Here is a 27,640-nt window from a genome sequence, read left to right on the forward strand (position 1 = left end):
GTCTAGGACCTATGATAGAAGTTGTGATGGAGATGAGAATAGGGTCAAGAGACTAACAGAAAGGAAACAGATGTAAAGCTGACCTGTAGTATTTAGCAAGCTACAAGCTGACTGGTCAACCCCACTAGAACATACTGTACATACAGTGAAGTTAAGGCCTAAGTTTAGAAGCAAATTCAATATTTAAAAGTATTTAATGTGTTGGAGACATCCAAGTTACAGGTGCCATGGGAGCTATAACCATGCCTATCTTGGCTTTGCATTTTTATTCCTTTACTTCACACATCATTTTTGGGAGAAGAGCCATTTTGAAATGTGAAAAAACTTCTTTGCAAGAAAACTGTACAGGTGAAAGCGAGCTGTTGTAACCTGAGAAGCTACAGAGAACTGGGAGTCCTTGAACCAGAACCAAGGTAGATTCCCTCTGCATTTGGGCACATGTTTCTGCAGTGCATTGTGTTCATGAGCCTAAAGGCTATAACATTATCCAAGATAAAGAAAATGCCAAGGTGTTCCTTCAGTGCTATTATTTTTTTATTTTTTTTTTATTAGCAATGAAGCAAGATACTAAAAAACCCAAAATCTCAATTATTTTCCCCTCACCTCAACAATCAGAAATCCTGGCACAATTTTGTAATTGCTTAAACCTTATCCACCAGAGTAATCCTTGATGATGTGCAAACCCTCCAGTGTCTCCTGCCAAATGAACTCCCTGAAGCAAAAGTGATGTTCTTAACATAAAAATACCCCAGTTTCACCAAAGCATGAGTCACTTTCATCCTCTTCTCATGTAGTAGTCATTAGTATGTAAGCTTTGATAATCTTCACCAGTTTATCAGTTCTGTGCTCTTCTGACAGTCAGACCTTCCCTCACCATGCTTTCCATTCCATTATCCTACCAAGACTGAACATCGTACTATGTCTTCTGAACACCTTATTTAAGTAATTTCCTTAATAGCTACTACTACAGTGCCTTGCAAGTTTCTCCTTCACTTCTGTTTAAATGACACTTGGTTAGATCAGAAAGGGACAGGTAGAGCAGCAGGCCAGGCATCTGTGGTAGGAAATTCCCACAGCTCCCACTGATAGGGTCCACAGTGCTCACAAAAGTTTGTAGGGTTCAGTAAGTGCCTGAGTGGTCTGAGAACTGACTTCTACGCTGAAACTTGGTTTAAGCACTCTATCAGAATCAGCTTAATATTTAAGAGCTCTGAAAGAAAAATTAAATGTCCTACTAAACCCACTTTTTGTGGGTTTCAGTTTGAAACAAGTGTGGCTAATTGTCTTAAATTTTCAACAGGATGAAAGTGAACCCAGATTTCAAGGGCCTTTCTAAAGCAAATTTCTAGGTCTGTGCCACAGCTTTGCCATATGCTGAAACTGAAGCCATAGCTCTGTTAAGGAACAAGGTCATAGATTAATGTCCTTCCAAATACAAGCTAGAAACCTCATAGGTTTTGTTTTTTCCTTCCAACTAGGGCTCTGGTGCCATCAATATGCTAATTCAAAGCAGCTGAGAGCAGAATGCCCTACCTGCAGCTTTTTAAGCTCAAAGATTTTTAATCAGTTTCCTAATTGGAACCTAGGGGACCCCATTATGCTTTAATAATACAAAATCTAATTCTAAAAAAAAATCTTAATTATGGGCTGCTTTTTAAATGGATTTGATCACTGAGAATATCTATATGTTTTGGAGATGGGGGGAGGTGATTGTGTCTCCTTTTAGAAGACTGGTACACAGAAATTATCTGGAATCACAGATAGGATACTCCATATGGACAGAGCATTTAAGTTGCCATCAGTCCAATCCCTATGCAATTTTTTTTTTTTTTTTTATAACTTATTTTTTTCTTTGTCTTTGCTTTATTGGTGACTACAGTGATTGTTATTTGTTGCTGTGGTCAGATTATTCTGTGTCCCAGACAGTTTAAAGAATGATGTAGGTATTCTGTTGGAAGTTTGGAACTGATGATGAGGACCAATAATTTCTGTGGTATCTATTCCAGAGGCACTACTGGAGAATAAATCTGTTCATCACAATGCTTCTGTAAGCAATTTCTCTCCAACCTCATCTCATGATTGCCACCATACTGTCCCTGAGCTTGAGAATGAAGCGTTACTGCCATTTAAGATTTTTATCATGTAAAGATAAAAGCTCTCTTTTGGCACATGGCCAGGCACTGTCAGAAGTATCCCTACATATGCTGGTATACTGATTGTACAGTTTGTAAATCATCACTTTTTTGTCAGCTTACAAGGGGAAGAAATAGTTTCATAACACACTAATTATGAATTTGGTAGTTTGTAAATTTACATATAATTTCTAAGATACTGATTAAACTCCAAACCAACATAATTTTTTTGCGTGAAGATTGTATTATAATTCCCTAGAGACTATCTTGTGCTGCTTTTTCTTGGATCTTGATAAGGAACTCAGAAATATTACCCTCAGGACTTCAGTTTGTGTCTTCATCATTTAATTTTTGGGGAATGCTCCTACCTGCTCTTTATACTGGAAATCACTGTAGTCTAAAGAGCATGCACTTTGCTTAGTCACTATGCATGAGAGGCACAGAAACAGTCCTATGAGGTTTCAAGACTGAGTCTCTTGTTGGTGTGTCTGTAAGCCTGCATATATCCTGCATTTTGCTCATTGCTAAATAACTCCCTGCTTCCATTGCTCCATTGCTAAATAACTCCATTCATCTAAGAAATGGTGTCTACCAAGACACAGAGTTCTCTCAGGGGGATTTGGTCTCACTGAGTGTTTGATCTCTGAAGTCATATTTGCTACCAGCTTCTTCAGAGATTTTGGCACTAATGCTTACCTCTAAATGTCTGATATGTAAGTTGAGTAATAAATATGCTGGGTGATGACAGGGATCTTGAGGCTGTTCCTACAGAAACTGGCTGCCAAGAGATGTAGGAAGAGTTTGATTAGGAACTTTATATGGGGTTTGGGTTTTGGTCCTGGAGAAGGGATTTGCTGATGGAGAGATCCAGAATCACTCGATCTACCTGCACTGGGAGACATGGTAGGAGTCTGTATATTTTATATTTCTACTAGGGGCTGCCTTTTGTCTGAGTTTTATTCATATAATATTCTGCTCAATTATGATTGTTTTGGGCATCTGTATTGTTAGAAGAAAAATGCAGACATATACCATAAATAGCACAGTTCTGAGATGACTTTGCATAAAGGAATCTCCCCAACTCTTTCCTGTAAACACGGGGGCAGCTGAGGGGGATTTGCAAATTTGGTTGAATATCTAGGATTAAGTGGGGCAGGCTTGGACTTAGGTGTACAAACAAGGTAGTAAACTCAGTTTGAAAGAAGAAAGAGAGGAACTGATATTAATTTTCCTCTGAATTAATTCTGTATTTGAGCAAAGGAAATCCAATTGTAGAGTTGCAGTAACTGGCTAGAGGCAGCTGTGCTGCCAGCTGGGGCACGAGAAGGTACAGGGACATTTAGTGAATCTGTTCCAGAAAGCTACTTGAGATTTTAGGAATATAAAATGGTCAAAATCAGTATGTGCATGGTGTTAAATAAATGAGGGCCAAAGAAAAAACTAAAAAATTTCTTCTATCCAACCATCCCCACAATATGTCTGTTTGGTTTTTGGTTCTTAACTGGAAGGAGTGCACAAACCAATTATAATTAGAAAAACATAGAGAAATCATGTACAGCTGAAAGAGGAATCTAAGGGAAGTACTATGGAGCATGTGTATGGCCAATATGTTTTGAGGGAAGGCAGTTCTAAATCAAAGGCATACAATCAGCCTGGACTATCTGCCTTGATCCTATTTTACTGAGCTTTAGATATGTATTAGAGGGAAGATGTCCTACTGGTAGCAAAACAAATATTGTCAACAGAAGGAAAAGGGAGGGATGAGATCTAACAGAAGAGCAAGAAACAGGTGCAGGGAAGATGCATCACAATTCATCTTAATCTTTCTTTAATCATGCAGGAGGAATCTCATCTTCTCCACTGTCCTAGGACATGCAACATATCTTGTATATATCTTAGTATGGCTGGCTTGAAAACTTTATATTTCCACTGCAAACACGGGCAAATCAAGCATGGAAGTCTCTGACACTGCTTGTTCTGTCTTTGCCTGAACTGAGAAAGCAGTTTCTGAAGAAGCAGCAGACATCAAACTGCATGACACATTCTCTTAAAAGAGAAAGCAAATCCCTCTGTGTGAATAATTGCATAATAAATAAAATTGTACTTTCTCAAAATTGTTGACATTCTGGGTCAAACCTCTCTCTGGTGTAATTCCCCTGACTTGAGTGAATTTACATGAGATCAAAAGTGGTCCTTTTTGTTAAGAGACCGAGGTGGTTCTGTCCATGCATTTGTCTCACAGTTTGGAAAGTTAGTTGCAACTTTGTGTCTCTGTATGTTTGTGTGCATATTACATACACCTGTGCAAGTGTACATGCATGCATTAAGAAACTAAGCTTTAGTTAGGTTACAATTTTTAGTGCTATAAATTATTAGCTTAAATGTATTTTGATTGTCTGCCAGGCCTTTTTTTACATGCTACAATTTGTCTATTCATTTTTTATGTAAACCTGTTGTGGTTTTAGCACTAGCTAAAAATCACCAGAATACTTATTTATTTCTTGCTGTGAGATATGGATTAGGAGAAGGGAAAAAAAACAGGCTCAAAACTTAAAAGGAATAAAGTTCATTAATAGAACTACAAAAATAAGAAACCAGAATAAAACCTCCAGAGACTTTTTTCTCCAAACCTCACCTTTTTTTCTTGCCCAACTGGCAACAGAGACAAAACCTGGTGGTTAAAGCAGTCCCAACTATACAATAGTCCTTTCATCAGTCTTTGTAGAGAGAGGAGTTCTCTCTTGTCATTCCATGGAGAGTTCTCCACAAGAAAACAGTTTCCTCATGGCTTTTCATTCCCATTATGGCAGCTGTTATAAATACACTAGAAACAGATATATAAGGAAAGGTTTTTATTAATTATAGCAAGCCAGCAATAAGCAAAAGTCGGCGCCGGGCAGCAGGGAGGAGGAGGAGAAACCTCTTCCCGCAGAGCTGCCGCGCTTCCCGCTTCCGTGTTTGTCCTTTTATTTGTTTCGGCCTCCTGGTGATGTGGCTTTCTTCCGGTGTTTCTGGGCATGTGTCTCTGGTCATTAGATGATCCTTTTCTACTCTCTTGTGGTCGTAGAAGGGAGGCTTCAAGTCTTCCTCACTCCTGTTCCATTGACCTTTTCTCACTGTTTCTCTCTCCAAGTTTATCTTGTCCTAGTGTTCCAGGAATTTCTGCTAGGCTGTTATTAATTATGCCAACTTCAGCGAGTTAGTGGCCTTCAAACCCCTTTCTCAACTTTATATCTAAAGTACAATTTCGCAAAGCATTCTATCATATCTATATATTTAGGCGAACAAAAGAGTTTTTATCTATCACAGCAGCCACCCAGGAAAAAAAACTCTGCCATTATGCCCTCCTCCCATTTTCACACCACTCAGAGGTATATTCATGGGCCATGAACTCAAGGGGTATTATTTTAAGGATGAGTAATTTAAGGATGAGGCAGAGGAGAGATCTGTGATCGTCTCTGGGAACAGAGGTTTTCTTCTTCTCTCCCTGGGGGCCAAGGGTCTTCATCAACTCTCACTTCTCTCTCTCTGTTCCAGCATCTCATGGGATCACAACTGCTCCACCATCTGCTCAGCATCATCAATGGATACCTTTGCTCAGATCTACACTTTGAAATACTTCATTCTCCCCAAATACTCTTTCATGAATTAAAGGAGTTTTTCAGAACATTATTGTCCATCTCCATGGCCTTACCAAAATAATATTTCAGCTTATTAGAGCATCTCCTCATTCTCCTTTCTATCTGAGGCTCGACTCCTTCTTTTACTGACTTTGATGGTTTATGTTGTCTCTTTACATGCTGGTCACTCTCACTTTCCTCTCTCTGGAAAGGGATTAAATCTGCAGGTCTCATCTGGGTAGTGAAAGGGTTAAAATCTGTCTCAAACCACAGCAGGTATTCCTGGTGTTGGATTTCAGCAGCGCTGGAAAGGCAGCAGATGGTTTTCGGCCTGGGGCTGTCTGTGTGGGCTGTGGAGGTGAGCAGCTGTGGCCTGGCCCAGCCAAGGCCCCAGGAGAGGCCACCCCCTGGGACTGGAGAAGCCTCTCAGTCCCTGTCCCCTGCCCGGGAGCTGCTGGAGCCCGGCTCTGCCCTCTCCCCACAGGCCGGACAAGGCCACAGTGGGAGCGGGGGCCGGCTGGAGCTCTGTTACCTTCCAAAGCTGGAAACTAAACAGAGCCAGAAACTCCCCAGTTTAGGTTCAAAAGGTGGTATTCACGAAGGTAATCTCACTTTTCACTTGTCAAAAATACTGTCAGTTCTCAGAACTGGCCAGCTATTGGCCAGGTCTCAGGCAGAGAAGAAACTCCCAGCAGCGGCTCTCAGAGCCATCATATCCGTGAGTGTTTCCACTGTTTTTTTCCTAGATGCCAACCCACCATAAAACCTTACTGTTCCTTGACTTGCAGAAAAGCAGGTTTCTTATGTAATTTTTAGCATTAAAAACCAAAAAACTATAGATGAAATTTAAATATAGTAATTATAAAAGTGACTATAAAACAACAAATTTCTCTCTGATTTCGCTGTTGTTAGTTTCTTCAAGTCATAGGTGATGATTAATATAGAGCTTTTGCTTCTTTTTTTGCTGTAGCCCAAACACAGCTACAGCAGAAGGAGCTGAAACCTTGCTGCCCCACAGAGATCAGTTTGAAGATCAAGGTCCTTTGCAGAATGCTTATTGTGGTGATGAGGTGAGGAAGAGCAAATACCAGCTGGATTGGCAGGTACTGCAGCTTGCCATGAATCACTCGCAAAAAACAAATCATAACTTTGATCTCAAACCAAATAAACTTTCAGCCACATAAAGAGAAAATAAAAAAAAAAAAAAAGTTGCTTTTCCGAGCTTTCATGTCTGAAATGAGAACCCAAGTGTATGGATCTCCAGCACAATTTTAATTGCTTTACTTTTCACTGGAAAGAAGCAAGACGAGACCCACCTAAATATAACTTCAGGAAATAATGTCTATCTTACTATTTGCAGCAGTTGAAAGAGATTAAAATTGGTTGAGTGTGAAATAAGGGATGAACTGGTCAAGGGCTGGTATGGGCATCTGTATCTGTCTTGCATAGAATACAAGACTGTTGAGCAGTGTCTCTGGGAAAAACACATATCCAGCAGAAGCATTCCCCTTTAGTGTTCTGATGCACATATTTCTTCTTGTCCTAAATATAAATTTTTCTAATGTTTCTATCCAAAAATTTATCTAAATTTTGTAGGGAAATATACTGAGAAATTAAAAGCAAAGATTTTTTTTTTTCATACCAGTGATTACATCCTTAAAATAACCGTGGCAGGTTATCACTAAAGGCAATAGCTTCTCAATATATGAGACTAGAATATTCATTTTAGGAATAAAATTATAAGAAGTTTTCATAAGGATTACCAGTTTCACTGCTTTATTTTTATGTGAGAGATTCCTCAAGGTCTAAACTAAACAACCACAGTTTGAAATGAAGTCTGAGGCTCAGGGCAATGAGTAAAAGTACTCAGTACTGCATGTCCTGTTACTGTGCTATTGTGACATGCTCTGGAAGCCTTCTCAGAGACTGAGTCTATTTTACATTTCAGTCTTCCACAAGGAACCTTTAGTCTTGACGCAAGTATCTTGTGTTTGCAACTTTGGAGCAGGTGGTGACAGTCAGAGGCAAAACCAGAACTTTTAAGTAGCTGGTTAAGGTTTTGATAACTGTCATGTTTCTCTGCCAGGAAGCTTAGGAAATCCATCCTGTTTGCATTCTGTAAATAAGCTATTTAGGTGAGGTTTCTCTTCTGTACCTCTTAGATACGTTTCTGTGCCCTGTAGGGATCTTACTGTAAAGCCATATCCTTCATTGTGGTAAATACTGATGTTTTCCTTATATGTAGCTGACTTTTTACACCTAAATACAGTTACAGTTGTCTTATTCAAAGTTGTATCATGGAAGGGGAAAAATATTAAAAATATGAGATTTATATTATATATAGTAACATGGAAGGAAAATAATTTTAAATTAAATGAAAATAGTTGAGTTAGCACTGCATGATGCCACCCTAAAATAATAGTGATCAATGCACTCAGAAAGGTGTCTGTCTTGAATGTTCTTTGAGACACCAGGCTCATCCCCATCACGCGATGATTGCTGAAGCCAATGAGGTTGAGTTGGTCTTTACCACTCAGACTGCTTCTTTTATCTAAGAAAATGAGAAAAGGTCAGGGATTTGGTGCTACCAGACCATCTTCCTTTTCTCTCTTCCCATTTTTTAGTGCACAGACTCAGGCTGAGATTAATGATTGTAAATAGTATATTCAACAGACATTTTCTATGCTAGAAGTTACCATGCTGCAAGCTGACTTAAAGTACTTCATGCACAAGGTGTCTTTTTTTCCCATACCCAGCAGGACAATCTGAGGGAGAGCATGCTCCAGGGAAAAAGAAAATATTTTAAGAAGTTTTGTGATAAAACTGGTTTTAGAGTTTTTCTTCAGCTACTCAGCTTAGTGAATATCACATCCAGCTACAAAGCTATTGTTGCCCTGAGAACCAGTCCTTTCAATATTGTTTTCATAATTTCTAGCCATTTTCCCAGGAAAGTAACTATAAACATAGGCATTTATACATTCCATTAAAGATATGCCTTTTGATGGATGTCTCTCGTGGCCAGTGCAGTTGGGAAGGTGGTAACCTGACTATCCAATCCCTGGTCATTGTCAAAAACCTATAAATACTGAAAGAACAAATAAATGCTTCTTTTTCTTTCACCACACCTCGAGCTGTGTCCATGTGAATCATTTCGTGTCCGACAGTCACAAGCTATAACACAACACTTGGATAGAAATTAGAGTTTCTCCTGTAAGTATGTGTCAGTGTATCACACACACTTAAATACTACATTTAAAGCATGGATGGTTTCAAGATAAATCCCAAAGCGTATGGTCAACTTTTTTGAGAGTTTCAGAGATAGCTGCCTGCAAAAAGGAGAAACTGAGGTTTATTCAGAACTTATTTTCACTACAGAGGCTGTTTTGTTTATGAGAGAGGTGTCTGGATTTGATCCTGAGCTGTCATGAATTGTCCCATTTGACAATGGTTGCATCAAATGCAAGTTAAATTGGACAAGTATGTTAAGGTAGTATGCTCTCATCAGCATCATATTTATTGTCTGAAGTATTGCTCAAATAAGACAACCTCCAAATATCTGCTGCATGGGGCCATAAACTTCATAAATGTGACCTAGAACAAAATGAAGTTCAGAGAGGTGCTGAGAAGAAAATAGGTAAAGTCATCACACAGGGCTAGTGGACATCTGCAGTTCTGAGGAAGCTGCAAATTTTATGAGGTGGAAGTGGACTATTTTATTTTTATGTCTGTTTTTGACATTTGTTTGAATATGCTGTGCACCTTTCATTTTCAGCATTCAAAGTTTTGGAAGTCTTTATTGACTGTCTGAAAGGCAGCAATGTTGATTTATAGAATGTGGGAAAAGGATCATTGTAGTTATCAATGAATTGCATTCATATCTGGAGAGAAACACAACAGGAGCTTCACTGAACACAGCAGTAGCATGAGATAGGATGAAGAGCCCATCACACAGTATAAGAGAAACAGAAATAATATTATTTAGTAAAGATTAATATGTTGGGAATATATTTCTATTTTTAAGAAAGGCATAATTGTGAAACATTGTAGGTGGTTGGAATATGGCAGCAAAGTGCACCTTAAAATCAAACCACTAGTAACTCATAAGAGCGTGACCTTTATTGAATTTATGAATTCATAAATTCATTATTCCTGAAACCAAATCATATTAGAAATGGCTCTGAAAAAGTTAAAACTGGATATGATGGGAGAAGCAGAAGTAGATCAGTGGTATCCCCATTAATCAACTTTTTTTTCACACATTCTTTAATAAATGCATCCAGTTTTATGTGAATGCAGTGATAAAACAAAGTGATAAATAAAATAGCAGAAAAAATACCTTCTGAAAAATATAACTCTGTTGATGCCTTGAGTGTTTTGATTATAGTCCATATTTTTTTTCACCATGGCATGAAGAGGAAAATCAAGGTTTTGATTTCTTTAACTTCCTGTAATTCGTGGTTCCAAAAACACCTGCAAGACCTCCTCTCTGCTGATTTGATCTTAAGGTTTAGTGCTGGATGGCCCTTGATTTGTTTCATTTTTCAGGAAAGCTGTGATGGTCTGGTGGATGTGCATGGGGCAGCAATGTACATCATGTAAGCACAAATCACAGTGTTTTTTCCGGCATTTGTATGTGCCAGATTCTAAAAGGAGAAAAAAAAAAAAGTTATGTTTTTTTTGTTGTTTTGTTGGGTTTTTTTTTGTTCTTGTGCAGTGGTGAGGACTCATTTCAGCTCTCAGGTGCAAGCCGAGACAAAAACTCAAAACGTGCAGAAAATGAATGCTATGTAGATACTTCCATGGTGATGGAGAACATTTAGTGAAATTTCCAAAAGGATCTCTGTAACACTTGTTTTAGAGATATAAACAGTGAATACTCATCATTATGATTGGGATAATTTAAAGTAGCTGCCTAATTCTATTGGCAAGTTTAGTTAGCTAGATAATTCATCTCTGATTATTGTCTCATTGCCACATAATATTTTAGTTCATTGTTGAGCATCTGTATTAGTTGTCTGGAATTGCACATGTGTAGTCTTTGTCGTACAGTAGTAGTGTCATTAAGGAAAGAAAGAGGCCCAAGCTGTGTTCCTTTCTTACCTGTACATGGGGATGATAATACTTTGCCCATCTTAACAATTTACCTTGCACAGCTTTTGGGACAGTATCACTCTTTTTCTGGATTTATCCTGCATCCTGCAAGCAGGTGTTGGATCTGGTTTCATTGTCTCTGTGGTTCAGTAGTGTTGCCAAGAGATAAATTCCCAGGAGACTGCAGTGCCAGTCAGCCCTCTCTCCTCACTTCTGTGGGGTCTGTAATGGGAAGAAACATCTATGGAACACTGGGTTAGGAGCTGTTTTTTGAGTTAGGCTTTACACCTAACTCAAAAACTCCTTGCTGACATGAATTGTTGGAAAACAATGTTTTCCCATACATCTTCCAGAAACGCTGCAGAACACTGAGTAAAACAGTTGTAATGACCTTTAGTCCTTCAGAAGCTTTGAATTTCTGACTGCTTTAAAATGAGGGAGAGAAACACTGAATCCAGAATCTAAAGAAAAGCAAAGCCTGCGCAAGAGACAAAGACTCTAGAAAGGGGGAAAAAAAAAAGCCATCAGAGGACTATGCTGGGCCTCAGATATTCAGTCAAATTAATTGTCACTGAACAGCCTTTGACAGTGTCTTAAGGAAGGCTACCTACTCACATCAGTTTCCATATGAAGAGTGGAATATTCAGCCAACTGATTTAGAAGGAAAAACTTCGGTCCTGAAGGAGAATTTGTAAGAAAAATACCACCACAAACCCCAGGGCTTTCCAGTGTGATTTTTTGTCTTCTCTCTTACTCACCAAGCTTCTGTAGAATTTTACTTCCTATTTCATTACAGAGTTGCTCTATGGAGGATCTGGCTGTTGAATTGTAGAGGAAGGTGGGTCTACAAAGGCCTTTCTTGTCAGGCATGTTTTGGTAGATCAGCTCCTAGGGGAGATGAGGGAAGAGAAAGTGTATTCCTGGGAATACTTCAATGTTGTGTCAGTGTGGACAGTGGTTTGGCTTCAATCACACTGCTAGGGCACAGCACCCTTGCTATTATAACTTAGCTTTTAGTACCTCTTTGTATATGATAGAGATAATGACATGCTTAGATATTGCATTCTTATGAAGTCGTAGTATCAGAAATGCATGCTAGCTATACAGACTGGCTTGTATTTTAATCCATATAGAAAGGGCCCACATCGTGTAGTGTATCAATTGAAGACAAAATTATATAAGGATTAAAAACATGACTTTATCACTGTGCTTAGCTAAATCAACTTAAAATTATTCCACTGTGTATTTCAGGTAATGTAATAAATTCAAGTCAGACACTACTAAAAACTCAGTTGACTTAAACTCTGAGAACAGTCTCACAAGAGCTGCACAGAGAAGGGGAAAGGCTAATTTATTTCACTTCTCAGATCTCTCCAACCACCGTGTAGATAGGTATTGCTAATGAAGACTGCTATATAACACCAACAGAGAAGAAATATGATCTGAGATCAGGGAGGTCTGGGTCTGATCTTTCCTGCCACCTCCAATGGACTATGTGAAATTCAGAGGTTATGACATCAAGTATATCTCTTGCTGGATAGTAACAGACATGCTATAGGTCCCCTGCCAAACTGTTTTTCAGTTCTTTCCATAGTCTGTCTTTCAGTACACAGTGGAATATGCTTTCCTTCCAGATTTCATTTAGAAAATACCTGCAATAACTGGGGGCTTGTCTGTTCTCTGAGTCTTTGTTGATATGAATTTTAAGCTAAGGTCAGATACAGGATTTCATTACCAGCATCAGAAGCCCTTTGTTCCTAGAACAGGAGTAACACAGGTGACTGAATTAGGAGACTTGGACTTACCCCCAGGCTGTTTGTCCTTCCTTAGCTTTCCTGCTGTGCAAGTCATTTCATCATCTAATGAAGCTGATCATAGACTGTCAGCCGTGTCACTCAAACTAATAACCTTTAAGACCTTGACTATAGGTTTAGGTCACTACATGACAGAAGTGTGGATCCAGATGTGGCTTTCCCTTCCCTTTTGAAAGCAAAAGGTTTTTCATTTATGTTTCCCTCCTAAGAACACGGACATTTTTTGCATTGTATCATTAATGAACAAATCTGCGCTTGAGTTTTTAATTTTGGCTGTGATGTTTTCTCTCCTTGGAAACTGTTTTTCCTTTATTGACTCAAAATCTTTCATGCTCTGCCATTCTCCCTGGCCCCGATTCCCTAGACTAGGTTACAGGAGGGGAGCTCAGCCTCTGGCAGTGCTGGTGGCAGTAGATGGCAGCAGCAGTCCACTGTGGGAACCCAGAGCTGCAAAATAAGTGATAGGAAGCAGACTGGCTCACAGGAGGCTGGCATTTTAAATATCATTCTCTTTTATTTTTCTTTTCTTTTTTGTTCCCTGGCACTTCTCTGGTTCTGATTTTCCCTTCCAATCACCTATATCAATTACCCATGAGATTTTTTTCATTTTATTTCCTGTTACATTTCAACACATGGGTGGTAGATAGAAGCCTTGTACCTGCACCCCTCAAAATATAAGCACAAGAGAATTTGGGAGGCTCAGAAGATTTTCCTGCAAAATACAGCACTTGGGTTTATTCTTGGTTTTTCAAATACTTTTTTCCTTGCATACATACTTACAAACCAACGTGTTTCCACGTGCCTTACTTGATTATTTGTTCCTCTGAAGCTGCTGTTCAGTATTAGAAGTTGGAAGAACTGTTTTTTTCCCTTTTTAATACTTTTTTTTTTTTTAATCTAATGTTGTAGCTCAGCACCATGGCTTTTAATGAAGGGGAGAATGAATTTTCTTTATTTATGTGGCAAAACAGGATCCCAGAGGACAAAGGGATGGTGTTTTTGTAATCTTACAAGCAAATACAAGGTTTTAAATAATGGTAATTTTGCCCTCTCAAGTGACCACAGTAGCAAGGGGTTTATCTATTGAACCTGCCAAGTGGATGATGTCTTCCAGGATTAGATTCAGGCACTCTTCCAGGCTCCAGGCCATTTTGATGGTCAGGCATATTTTACTTGGTATAGAGCTCACAGGGGCTGCTTTCTTCACTTTTTGTCACTTAAAACACCTGCTTCCAAAAAAACAACTGGCAGATTGAAGGGGTTGGAACTAAATTATCTTCAAGGTCCCTTCCAGCCCTAACCACTCAAAGTGTCTATGATTCTTTGATTAATAACTTCACAAGTCAGTGAAGCAGTCATGGCATATACATGGCTGCACCGAGAATCAGAGACATTAGCTGGGAGAAGTCAGGATGGTGCCAGTTGCAGTGGCAGGACAGTGGCAGTTTTTGCTGCCAAACAAACAGAAGAGAAATTGTTTAACAAACAACAAAATAAATGTAATGCCCTTTACTCTTGCTGGTCTCAGGATGCTGCCTGACTGCAGAAAGGCAGGGTTCTCCCTGATTCATCAAGCTTATGCCCTTGCCATGAGCACCTCCAATTCATCTATTTTATAAAGAAAACTCCTTGAAGCAGGGTGTTTCCTGCCCCCCCAGGCACTGGCTTCTGCATCAGTTGTCTCAAAGACTTTTGTGGATGATTTTGAAGTGCAAAATCACCTGTCCCTGAAAAATTGTTTTTTGTTTTTTTTTTTTTGCAGAGCCTGTTGTTAAGAGGGTGTATACATAAAAAGATGTATACATTACCTACATTCTCTGACTGAGCTTTAGAAATGCTCATAAATCTGTAGAACTGTGTGTTTCAGGGAGCTACAGTGAGACTGAAGACTTCACCAAAATGCAAAATAGAGCTACCTGCCCTAAATATATTTCTCAACAAGAATTACCTCTGAATTGCATTTGATGGTTCCAAAGGTGGGCAGAAACTTGGGGTTGTTCAGTCTCAGTACATGAATATTGGTTTTATATTTAATAGAAATTATTGTTCTCAGCTGCTACCATCAAGGATATAGTTCTTGTCATTCACAAGCTTACAATAATGAATGAAGGAAGTCAGCCTGGTGTAAGTTTCTAACCCTGTTCAGAGGGTTAGCACTTGGAGATGTGTATCTGTGGTCTAATGCCAAGAGGTAAAGCATGCAGTTGCAATTAAAAGTTTTCAGATTATTAGAAACAACTTTGAAGGGGATTTGAAAGTAATATTAAAAATTAAATGGGATCTAAAGTGTTCCTTAAGGCAGAGTAACCAGCAAATCCCACTGCATTACCCTAAGCACAGTGGCTGGGCTTTCATCATAATTAACCACGTATCTTCATTATCTGGACTCTCTCTTACAGGTTAAAATGCCTATTAATACCCACTTTGAAAAAGAAATTTGTAAGAAGTAAAAGTAGTATCTGTAAAGGTTGTACTGACCAGCCTGAGTGTAAAAAATGGAATTAGCCCTCCAACAGTCTTAAGATATTACCACGTGTAACTCATCCACAAAATTCTTCATGTACATAATTAAAAAGATGACAGATCCTGGTCTTGAATTTTCTTACTGCTTAGCAACTTAAGGGGGAACAAAGGTTAAGATGCATTTTAAAATGCACAAAAAGCCCAGAACTCAGACTATCTGGGTCTGGTTTATAGGTATATAGGTATATAGGTATATAATCTTCTGGGACTGCATTGCTGCGTCCCAGAAGTGCCTTTAGAAAATGATAAACACTAGTATAAAAGAGAGTGACAGATAGCTGAATGTCCAAAGAAGATGGAAGATAGAAAGTCTGCATGAATGTTAAGAATTACATTGAGGAGATCTTTGAGATCTGCACAGGAAACACTGAGCTACATTAACTTCAAAAATACAAAAATAATCTGCTAGTCTTAGGCAACATCTTCCTCTACACAAAATAGGGATCTTTGTAGGTGAATAGAGAATCTGCCGTTGTAGTGTAAACAGTAGTGGTTCTTATTGTCAGGCATGGAAAAGAGGGCTTAGACCTGATTGTCACCTAAAATGATCATCAACTATTATATAGTGTAACTATTCTCTGGTGTACTTTAGTGCTGAATTTTGGATATTATTTGTCAAGGAACACAGAACAGTTTAGGATGAGAAGAAATAAAGGGAAAATAGATAAATATGCATTTGAAGTGTGTTCAATCAAACCAGTGAAAACATATCGAAAAATACATGGAATAAAGCACAAATCAGCAAAACAATCTGGTAAGTGTAGGAGAAGAGGGAAATGGTAAAAGTCAAGCTGAGTTAGGTCTTGCATGGGGCAGCACTGGTTCTTAAAACATTAAGAGAAAATGAGAAAAAGAAAAATCATTCTTCAATGAGGATGAGACTGAGATAGTAATTTAGATACTCCTCAAAACAGACAGAATACTTTGCTGCAGGTTTTCAGTAATAATAGTGATGGAGTTGTTGATCTTAAGGGTACAGACAAAGATTAGTAAGGATGAGGAAATGAAAGTTGAAAATACTACTCTGAGTTAAAACCAGAACTCAAGAGCATGAAATGTTTCAGTTGGAAGACTGTAGTAATAACACTGTAATAATAATAAAAATAATAATAATAATAAAAGTACTGGAGACTTGTAGTCTGTGTTTCAAGTCAAACACCAGAACCTCCCCCCTTCCCAAAAAGCAAACAAAAAGTGCAATAGATATAGGCTATTAGTAAAAATATTATCTGAAAACATAATTAAATTCATGTGGGAAGTGGGAAATGGGATCAAATATCTCTTGCTGTTTTATTCTAGATTATGGTTTTGGAGTGGTTTTTTTGTTTGTTTGTGTTTTTTGCTTGTTTGTTTTTTTGTTTATTTGTTTTATGATGGCAACAGAATTTGAATTGATGAAGAATCAATATGTTGGATGTAGATAATTAGCAAATTAGCAAATTATGATGAGAAAAGTGGAAAGAATTTACTGATGAAACAACATTTATAGGAATATATTGGAATAACATTTTTAACTGGAATATCCTTAAGATATATATGTGACCAGAAACAAAGGAAACGTATTGAATTATACGCATGCTTAAAGATCAGGTCCAGCTGAGGGATATTGATCAATTCGTTTCCACAAGAAGAAGGAAAGTATTAGTCCCATTATTAAAACTACTGGTGCATGTCTGTATAAGTTCCTGATTTTCTCTCCACATTCAGATGAGATTAAATAAAGCTGGAATAGGAATTGAGAAGTCTGTTATGGATGAGGTAAAGAAAATGAAAAATAGGGTGGGTAACACTAGTACTAAACAGCTGACACTGAAGAAAAATTTTGTTGGTGGGGTTGCTTGGAGAAAAATATTACAAAACATCTGTTAATATGTTGTCAAAACATTTAAAAGCAGTATCAATTCCCTCTGTCACAGACACATTATTGAAAAGTGGCACAGTCCAGCATGTAAAGTTTTGCAGAAGTGTTTGGCTCGGGACTAGGAGGCTGGTAACAGGCTCACGGTAACATTGAATTGATGCACACAACAATTTCCAAGAAAAATGGACCTCAATGGCCCAGCGAGTAACTGGTTATGAACTATATTTGCTTAATAGTAGAAATACAAGGATAAGTCTGTAAATACTCCAAGCAGCTACATCACCGGTCTGGTTATCTGCTCTAAGAATGCTGGATAACAAAAAAAAACCCAAACCAACAAAACAAAACAGTTGGGTTTTAATTATTTTCAATCTCTGTTAAACTCAGAAGCAAAAGACTGGAATTCTAAGGGGACATGCCAGCTTCTCTGGTCTTTTCTGTCAGGTAGTTGGGGTGTGTTCAGTGGGCTGGCTCACTGTTCTAATCTGATACTTTAGAAATATCGTACAGAGAAATGGTAGAAAAACATTCATGTGAATGAGTGAAAGACATAAAACCTGACCCAACAGTATTTTGTGTTAGCATGTGCTACTCATTCAAACAGTTTGCAGTACTTGAAAGCTGAGAGCCAGGGTGAGAGGGATGAGAATAAAATGCTATGACATTTAAACCAGGCAGACAAAGTTCAATTCACAAGGGAATCTTTTTCTCCTGAAGGCAATTATATTTTCTGAAATCTTCATTCCTCCCAGTGCCTCACTTCCTTGAGATTATCATAATTAGGTAGGAAGGTAATATAGCAGCAAAGTAAATTTTGGAGCAGCCAGGAAAGGAGCTGGCAAGTAGCTCTATAGAGACTGCACCTGGTACATGGTGCTCAATCAGATTATGCCTAAAAAACTCTGAGAATCAGAGGAATATTCTTTTTTCATGCCTTCTGATACCTGACTGCCTATCCAGAAAGGATCCCTACTACATCAGGAAGCTTTCAAGTATGCAGATGGTGTAGCATCTGACTTGTGCAGCAGTAATCTAACTAGAGAAGGAAGAAGAAAGGATGTGGTGGTGTGGGTAATTGTGGTAAAAAAAGCCCATTAAGGGATCACACAGCATAACTCATTGATAAAGCCAAGGATAGAAACCCAAATTTTCCAATCTTTCCTTAATCTCTTGAGCACAAAAAGGGTTTACAAGCTGTGGCAATTTTCAGGTTAGTTGCCTTCAAGTTATTTAAGAGTTACACTTACCAAACTGAAAGATTGAAAATGACCATTTGTTACTGCTGACACAGCTAGCTAGGAGTTACCTGTAGCTACACTGTAGGGGTGTCCTGGTATTTTCCTATTCCAGCCTTCCTGCAGCTTGTTCTCTAGAATATGTATAGACAATAACATGCAAAATGTGACAGCTTGACAAGGGAGCCTACTGAAAGCCAAATATTAAGGCCTCTTCTACTTAGCCTTATTTATTCCAGTACACTTAATATTCCCCATTAGCTGCTGAACAAATGTAATGGCTCTGACATTAATGAAATCTGTATAAAGTGCACATGGCTTAAGTGGGGACAGCCTGAAATGAATGGCATGAAACCACACTTTAGTAGGCTGTTCCTTCTTGTAATGTTAAGCACTTCTCCAGTCATTGTAGAGGGGTATTGCACGATAGCCAGGGTTTGGAGGAAAGTTAGAAAGACTTCAAGAAAATAAAGTAGTAATTTTCTCTTCTGCAAATGTTTTTAAAGCACCCTGTGTAACTTGGTGCAAGTTTACCTTCCAAATACTTAATTGATTTCTGTTTGATTTATGGCTATAAATCTGCTAGTAAAATACTTATAGTCCTTAACAGAGGAGACAGTCTTGGACATCAAAGGGTTTAGTTGCTACTGAATAAGGAAGTAAGACTGGCGATTTCAGGTTTTACCATTAATGATAATTGCAGATTATGAAATTACATTTAGTTAAGTACTCCCAGTCTGTATGTATCTGAAGGCTATTGCTTGTACATGGCTATCCAAGTTCAGTGAATTATCCTAGCTGTCCTCCAGTCTTTGGCTGTGTTCATGACATAGATCCTTCTAACCAGGAGCCCTTGCCTGATGTGTTACAAAACCCAGATGTCATCTCGCACTGAAATGGTCTCTCCCTGTTCCTTCCCTCCCCCGCCCCCCCCCGGGGCTGTGGTGTGTTGGTTCCTTCCCCCTCGCCCCTCCCCCTCGGTTTCACCCCATTGGCTGTAATCCTACTCTCCCCGCCCCCTCCCTCAGTATAAAAACCCCCGAAACTTCCTACTTGGCGTCTTTTTCCCGAGGGTCATTCTGGAGTCAGGAGGGGCAGTGTCCCGGGAGAAAAGAGCCTCCTCTGTCTTTTACCTTTGTCCTTGCCGTACCCCTCCCACCCCGGGGGGACTGCAACTAGTCGATGATTTCCTGGGGCTGGAAGCAAAAGGGTTTCGGCACCGAGACAAGACAGAAATTTGCCGAAATCTCATGAGATAGAATATAGCATGGCTAAACTGAAAATGTATTTGAAATTGTGCTAAGGTTGAGACTTTTTTCCCAAGCTTTGCTAATTGCTGCCTGCACTTAATGTGCAGTATTGGTGTGTGTGTTACAGAAACTACTGGCATGAGTGGTCCAGGCTAAAAGCTGTCCAGAGAAAATGGATAGGAAGAGCATCATCCTTGTTGTCCATTTTAACTTTGCTACACTGATCAGTGTGTCCTTCAATTATGAGCATTAAGTATCTATAATTGAAATATGCTCTGCTGCAAAATGCCCTTACAGCCACCTGCTGTTGGAGCTTCTGAAAAATTTGGGTGAAATCAGAAATACCTGATGAGTGTCTATACATTGCTCTGTTGCATGTTTTCTAGTGCATGAGTGAGGAATGGGAGGCTTTGTAAAGGAAGATAATATGATTTTTGACACCCTTAGAATTCTCAGATGCCTGTCCTATCTTTGTATTGAGCTACCTCCACGACTGATACGTGTTTATGAGGTTCTGGACCAAAGCAAAAATAGGAATGATACAAACGTCAGGATAGGTTATTTCCACTGGAATGACTCACATGCGGATGAAGATTCCTCCCTAGCTCAGCAGGGAGGGATTTAGAAGGCTTGTCATTGTTTTCACTTAAAAATCAGTGAGAAACAGGGAATTTCTAAAGATACTAAAAAGTTTATTAAAACCCTGGCTTTTTTAGCTGACTATCTTGGGAGTAGCACAGCTCCCATTCTCTTCAATACATTCTTTATGCACCCTTTTTCTGTGTCTTTGAGGTTTTGCAGCGGTCTGAATATGGCAGTACCCAGAATTGATACAGTATTTTGGCATATCATGAAGATTACCAAATGTTTCCTCCACCAGTAAATGGTAAAGTTCAGATTAATTGCTACATCTCCTGAGCGAAGAACTGAATTATAAAGAGGTTAACACTATGGGTAGACTGGGAACTAAACCTTCATTCACTGAGTTTGAGATCCAGGGAATTAATAAGAAAATTATTCAGGCCCTGGCAGTACTTACAGTGTTAAAAGGAGGATGAAAAAACCCAACCAAAATGCTGCACCCAGAATGGAATAAGGCGTTGCCTGAAAGTGCAAGTTGCTAAATTCCCTTCTCACCCTCCATGAAAAAGCTGTAGTTAGGCAGTTTGCAGCATTCAGATACCTGTTGTTTGACATTTTATGGTTGCAAAACCAGACGACATGTCAGATCAATCATCTTATATCCTTCAGGTATTTATATCTCATCTAATCTCCATGTAATGGATTATACACTGTACTTGCAGTAGGGGTTTGAATTTCATTATTCTTATTAAGCTGTCATTTCCATAGCTGCTTCATTCATTTCCATTTTAGGCCTGTGTCTTTGGTGGCTTTGCTAACCAATTATGATAATGGTCTTCAATTATGATACAAATAGAAGGCTCTAACTGTTAATATTTAGAGTGGAAAATGTTCTTCTTTGATTCCCTGACAGCTGAGATGTGAAAGCATCCTTTGGTACTATTGTTATTCTAAAACATTTATAGAGTGGGATCAAATCACACATATTTTAGAACAGTGGAGAAAGACATGTTACCTGCCCTAAGGTAAGGCAAGACAAATATAAGACAAGACACTTGACAACAGATCAGTTCAAAAAATGTCAGGGGGAGGAGGGAGAGAAGCAGGTTGGGAGATGAACTCCATAATATTTCAAATGTATGGCAGCATGTCAGATTCACAACATTCTCAGTGGGAAAGGAAATCAGGTGCAAGAATTAGGATCTTTGACTGGATGCAAGGGATACAGGGGTAGCTGTGCTTTGTGACAAGCTTGTTGTAAAGCCCTTCAGATACTGCTGTCAGGGTATTCTTCATGAGAAGTGAGGTATACCTACATCTGTGTAAAGACAAGCAGGATGTGATGAGAGCCATTCTCTCCCCAGCCTTTCTAAGGCATTGGAACAGTTTCTTATTCCATCTTTCATTCCAATTCAATTTTCTTCCCTTTAACATTGGGTTGTTATGTATTCCAGGAACAAGTCCAACAGGAGCCAAGAGGAGTCAATACTGAGCTGATTTCTCCTTGCAGTTCATGACTTGATCATTTTCATGTACACCCAGAAAGCAGGAATCCCTGCAGCTATCCCCTCTCTTTACTGGATGTAGAGAGGCAGGAAACAAGAACCACAGACTGGTTCATTCCCTCTTTTGCAGCAGTTAGAAGAATGAAATGGAGAGACTGGTGGGAGTCAGCATGACATCTGTGACCTTTGTGAGTCCTTGGGATGAATATGTCTCCTCTTGATGTGGGTTTGAATGAACAGCTCACCCAGCTGAACTATCCAACTGCATCTTTTTTTCAGGAGCACTGTAGGTGCTTTAACTGGCAGTTAAAAGCACAAGATGAGAATTGTATCCTCACGGGAGCTTGCACACCATTGTTTCACTGGAGCTTTCTGCTAACAAGTGACATGTCTCTCAGGAAAACTAACTGCATTGAAGACCTTTGTCTCAATTAAATATGATCTGGTAGAAGAAATACTGGAGAAGGCTCAACAATGATTGTAAAGTCAAAAACACTGCCCCGCTTATTCCACCTGCTGTCTTAAGGTCTGAAACCCTTGCATGCCATGGAAAGAAATGCAATGTTTGGACTTCAAGGTTTCAGAGAACTTTGTGAATATATGTAGTTTATGCTAAATGCCTTCTGCTGGTGAAGTTCCTGTGAGGCTGGAATTGAAACTTACAGGGACAGGGCAAATAGGACAATATGATGGTGTTTGGGCCCTATGAACACCACTTTTGATGATGGTATAGTAAGACAATCCTGTGTTTCGGTCACTGTGAACACTGTAACTTTGAGTACTGAGCAGATTCCCTCTTTTTGGTTGAGGATGGATAGCTCTTTAATTTGTGCTGAGACTGCTCTCATACCAGAAATGGTATGGCTCAAGCTAATGAATTTTAAACTGATTGGTCAAAGAAAGGGAAAAAAACCTGAGTGGATTTATTTGCTATAGATCTTTGTAAGACAAGTTTCCCTTCCCTGCATTCATCGTCTGCTCTCAGATTACCTGCAGAAGCTGTTTTGCTATCCAAAAGCAGGGGAAGGAGTAAAAAGGTGGGGACATTTTTCTCAGTGAAGTTAGATGGAGCAGGCCATACAGATGGACAAAAAAGCTCATGCAAGTGACACATTAATGGACTGAATTGTTCCTGGAGTACCTCTTGATTACCAGGCCTAGTGAAATAGTTGATATGTCAGATGCCAATGATACTAGAAAACCTACTACGGCAGTATGAAAAGAAGACAACAGCTCTGACTTTGGACATCTGGTTTCAAGTCTCAGTTTAGCAGCTTCATTAAGCAAATTGCAACATGTCTTTGCACATAGCCTACCTGTGAAGTGCAGATAATGTTTGTAGTGATAGCAATTACAGTAGAGATTGAACGGCCCCAACAATGCAATGTTTGCTAAAGGTTGATAAAACAAGGTTCATTGCACCTGGGACAGGTAAAAAAAGTAATTTCAAGTACTTCAAAAGTGGTAGAATGTTCGCTTTTCATAGCTGTGAATTTTTTTCAGAAAAGCCTTGCCATTCATACCACATTTAGCTATGTCCTACTGCTTGTAGGACAAGGACAGATGCCCTGTGTCAATAGATTTTTAATTGCATGACTTGCACTTCACCAAGAAGACCTGGAATAAAACCTGTGGTTTTCCTATGCTGAACTAAACCTGGAAACACTCTTAGTGTTACTTTAGCACTGGGATGTGACTCTTTGTGACAGCTGTTTGATTAGTTCAAAAAAACATCATGACATCATGCTTCCTCATAAGTCATAGAAGAGTATGAATTCTTACACTCATTTTTAATTAATGTTGCTGAGCTGATTGATGAACTCTTAAAACAGTATGAAGGGTGAACACTTTGTAACAAATTATAAATGACTTATAAAAGCATTTAATTGAGGGAAAACCTAGAGGTGCTAAAGAAACAAATATATTAGTTGTAACGAAACTTAACTTCTGAGATAATATAAGCTGAAAACATAGATTTGTCCAGTTGTAATTGGTTTCTGTCTGTGTGTGCATTGGTACATCAAATTAAGTTTTAAAAGTCACATATGAGATAGCCAAGTAGCATTTAAACTGTACTCCATGTGAATTTGCATTGATTTGATTCCCATGCCTAACAATGTTTTAGTTCAAGTTTTTAGAAGCCATCCCAAATTGAAGCCTTCCCACAACTGAAAAGGGAAGCAAGCACATTGCTTCTAGACAACAGCAAACAACCTGGTCTGATTTCAGTGTTAACCTTGCTTTTTGATCAGGAGGAGCCTGGACTGAAGAACTCTAGAGGTCCCTTTAAACCAGCCTCTAGTATTAATTTTTAGGAAGTGGTCACCTATTACTACTTCTGCCACAAATATATTGTGAGTAGAGCTATAGCTAAAGGCTTTTTCTTCTACCAGTGATTGTGCCATCTTGTGATTTTGTGAGTTTCTGTTCTCTTTTTAAAATTGTCACATTTCTAGTCCCTGTCTGGAGGAAAAAACCCCATAAATTATTATTCTGCATTTCAGAGTAACACAGAAATACAGAGCTGTACATTTTGTGAAATGCATTTGCTAATAGAAAGAAGGAAAAAAAAGCTGTGAGTTTCATGGTAAGATGTGCTTGTAGAGGTGATGGGGAATGGTGGTCATCTTCACCATCCATTCACTGTCTGTTTCTGGGACTTTTCACATTTTTACACTTTGGTTTCACACAGCACTTTGGTTTAAAGCAACCTTCCTGCTGCAGATTAGGAAAACTTAACCTTTAAATTTATTTATTCTCTTCCATCTGAAAATCTTGCAAATGGGTTTCTGCAAAGTTTGAGTGCTGATTATAACTACATGTACATTTACATGTGTTCAGACACAAAAGATTTTATATGCCTACCTTCACTAATCAGTGCTTCTTTCTTGTTTTAAGGCTTTTCTCTCTAACAGTGGATTATTGAAATCCTTAAGAAATTCTGAGGCAAGGCAGGATTGCCTTCAGCAGTGTTGCAATTTATACTTTGTAATATTTTTTTCCAGAAAAATTTGCCCCTTTGATGTGTCAGTGCTATTAATAGTATTTGTCATATAGGACTACATACTAACATTTATTTGCTCATTAACCAAAATACACTGTTTTTTTCTGGAATTCTAGGGACCATCTGTGACTAAGAGTAGAGTGTAGAAAGAAAAATTTCTAAAATCCTGCAGGAGAATCTACAATGGAGTTTGCATGTCTGTAGCCTGTGTGCTGCTGCTACATTCTATGTGTTTGTTTTCTCCAAATTCCTCTCTGCTAGCTCTAAATGTTTTAATCAATACATATTAAAAACCCCCTCTAACCATGTTGTACATCTTACTGCTAGCAAATTGAAATATATTTTGGATATATAATAAAAGTGTAATAACAATAGTTCTGTCAAAACCAGACTTCTCTCAAAGTGCTGAAAAGCTGTAAAGAAATAAAATGAGACCTCAGAAAGGGAAATATTTGAAATTTTGTGGACAAATATATACAAAAGCTGAAGTAACCACATTTTAGATGTACTTGATTTCAGACTTTCATTTTTTTAAGGTAATTCAGAACCCGATAAAAAGTAGACTTTTTTTCCATGCCTGTGCTAAGTTTTTCAGTTTCTAAGCATTTATTCCCAGACTGGGGATAAGATTCCCAGGACTCCTAGCTTAGCAGCTACTGCTAAATAAAAGGTTATATACAGCATGATATTTGCTGTAATATTTGTCAAGACATGCCCTGATAAGAATTGGAAGAAAAAAAGAAAAGATCAGGACCATTCAATGTTATTCATAATAGTGAAGCCTCTGCAAGGCTGAGTATGCAGCTTGTGTTTTGTACAAAAGATACGCCAAGGATGGGCAAAGGAGAGGAAACAAGGAAGACAATTCTATGTGAATTGCTAACTTCAAGCAAGTAAATAAATAGATGTGTTAAACACCAACAAGTCTAGAAGCTTCAAAGTGACATAATTCACCTTTTAAACAAGCAAATACTGTTGGCAAAGACCTCAGGAGGCAACATTTCTAGGGAATAAAAACAAACCCAAGATTTGGAACTTGTCTGCAAGGGTGAGAAAAGCCAAGGGGCATTTGGTGGCCAAAAACCCAACACAGTAGGAAAGGCTCTGAAGATGACATGTTAGCATGACATCTCCTGGGGGAAGCTGATGAGGGAATGATATGAAAATCCCTCAGAACAGTGTCTTCCTAGTTGCTAATAATGGCAGACAACCTGCTGAAGAGCATAAAAATGGAGAGAGGTCTTCTGTCCAGGGCAGATCTTTCTCCTCATGGCATGAAAGCTTGGTGAGGCTGAAAGTGAAGTGTGGCCTTACAATGGGTGCTGGTGAAGAAGGGAGGAGCTATGGCAAGATGTGGGATCTATTCAGAAAGATTTAACAGATAAGAGAGACCAATCACACACCATATGGAGTTCAACAAGGGAAAGTGCCAGATTCTGCACCCGGCATGGTGCAGCCATGGGGTGGCCCTCGTGTGCATAGACTGGGGAATGAGAGGCCAGAGAGCAGCCCTGCAGAAAGGGACCTGCAGGTTCAGATCAATGGCAAGCTGAACATGAGCCAGCAGTGCCCTGGCAGCCAGGAGGGCCAACCCTGTCCTGGGGGGCATCAGGCACAGCATGGCCAGCTGGGAAAGGGAGGGATTGTCCTCTGCTGCTCTGCACTGGGGCAGCCTCACCTCGAGTCCTGTGTGCGGTTTTGGGTGCCACAATGTTACAAAGATAAAAAGCTATTAGGGAGAATCCAAAAGAGGGTGTGAGGATGCTGAAGGGTCTGGAAGGAAAGCCTTATGAGGAATGGCTGAGGTAATTTGGTTTGTTCAGCCTGGAGAGGGGAAGACTGAGGAGAGACCTCACTTCAGTCTTCAACGTCCTCATGAGGCAAAGTGGAGAGGAGATACTAGTCTCTTCAAGGTTGTGAATGGTGACAAGACTCAAGGAAATGGCATGAATCCGAGTCAGGGGAAGTTTAGCTCTGATATCAGGAAAAAGTGTTTCACCCAGAGGGTGGTTGGGCACTCCAACAGGCTGGGAAGTGGTCAAAGTACCAAGCCTGTCTGAGTTCCGGAAGCATTTTGATAATGCTCTCAGCAGATGGTGTGACTCTTGGGGTGACCTGTGTAAAGCAAGGAGTCATACTTGGTGATCATAATGGGTCCCTTCCAACTCAGTATATTCTATATTCTGTGGTTCTATATTCTATGCTTTATCAGTGTGAGGCATATACTGACCCAACTGTCTTCTGAAGACAAGAATAATGAGTCATTGCAAGGTTATTTTCTACAGTGATAGTTTTTGAAATTTTGACTGACCTTTTCATTAAAAATAAATGAAAGGGGATTTTTCTGGCATGGATTTCTTCAATTGGACCAGTAAGTATCTTTAAAAGAATAAAGGAATTAAATTCAATCTGAAATTGCCTCTGTTTGTAGTTGAGGTTTCATAGATGTAAATCTCACCCCGTCTGACATGTTCATCACAAAAAAAGAGGATGCAAATAATACTTTTAGTGACATGTACTTTCTGTTTTGTCCTGTCTCTTTCTTTCAGGTTGCAATGAATGCAGAAATAGCAGCAGCAGCAAAACAGCTGCAGGAGACACTAGATTAGCTACACAGGAAAAAAAAAAAATAAAAATATAGCAATCAGCACTACAGCTGCATTTAGAAAATATTCTCAGATCAAAAGCTACAGTGATTCTGTAAAAGGGGAATCTTTTCATACCCCAATTTTCATGATAACCTTAGCTATCAAGGTCCAGATGTGAAAAAGTTTTGAGTAAAGTGATCTCAAAAGTCATGCCAGACAAAAGAAGAGCAGCTGTGCAGCTGTAACTGAATGTGCAGAGTTCAGTGCCATTTATTTCAAAAAGAATAGCTTCAAACATCTCTGGCTGTAGTTGTTTAGGTTACACAGGGAATTTAAGAGTCTGATAACCACATTTAAAGTTACATCATTTTTTTTATGGTGCAAGCAGTCTTACCTGTGAAAGGAAGCTTTATGAGCAGTGATAGCTCATGTGGA

At 39.0% G+C, this 27,640-nt stretch overlaps 1 protein-coding gene and 1 long non-coding RNA gene across 2 annotated transcripts in view; both read left to right on the forward strand.

Annotated features, from left to right (window-relative positions):
- Positions 1-6,071: 6,071 nt before the first annotated feature.
- The window catches only part of LOC147652668 (uncharacterized), a 33,979-nt gene continuing 12,410 nt past the window's right edge, over positions 6,072-27,640 (forward strand). Inside the window, exon 1 of the mRNA XM_086895156.1 lies at positions 6,072-6,354. Coding sequence (XP_086751282.1) covers positions 6,072-6,354 — 283 coding nt within the window. The remainder of the gene's footprint in view (positions 6,355-27,640) is intronic.
- Positions 19,332-25,066, forward strand: LOC147652669 (uncharacterized). Its single transcript, XR_015288206.1, has 3 exons — positions 19,332-20,777; positions 21,563-21,801; positions 21,893-25,066. It is a non-coding gene; the product is annotated as an uncharacterized LOC147652669 (long non-coding RNA).

The sequence above is a fragment of the Cyanistes caeruleus genome, chromosome 6, assembly GCF_971803275.1.
Source record: "Cyanistes caeruleus chromosome 6, bCyaCae1.hap1.1, whole genome shotgun sequence".
NCBI classification, from domain to species: Eukaryota; Metazoa; Chordata; class Aves; order Passeriformes; family Paridae; genus Cyanistes; species Cyanistes caeruleus.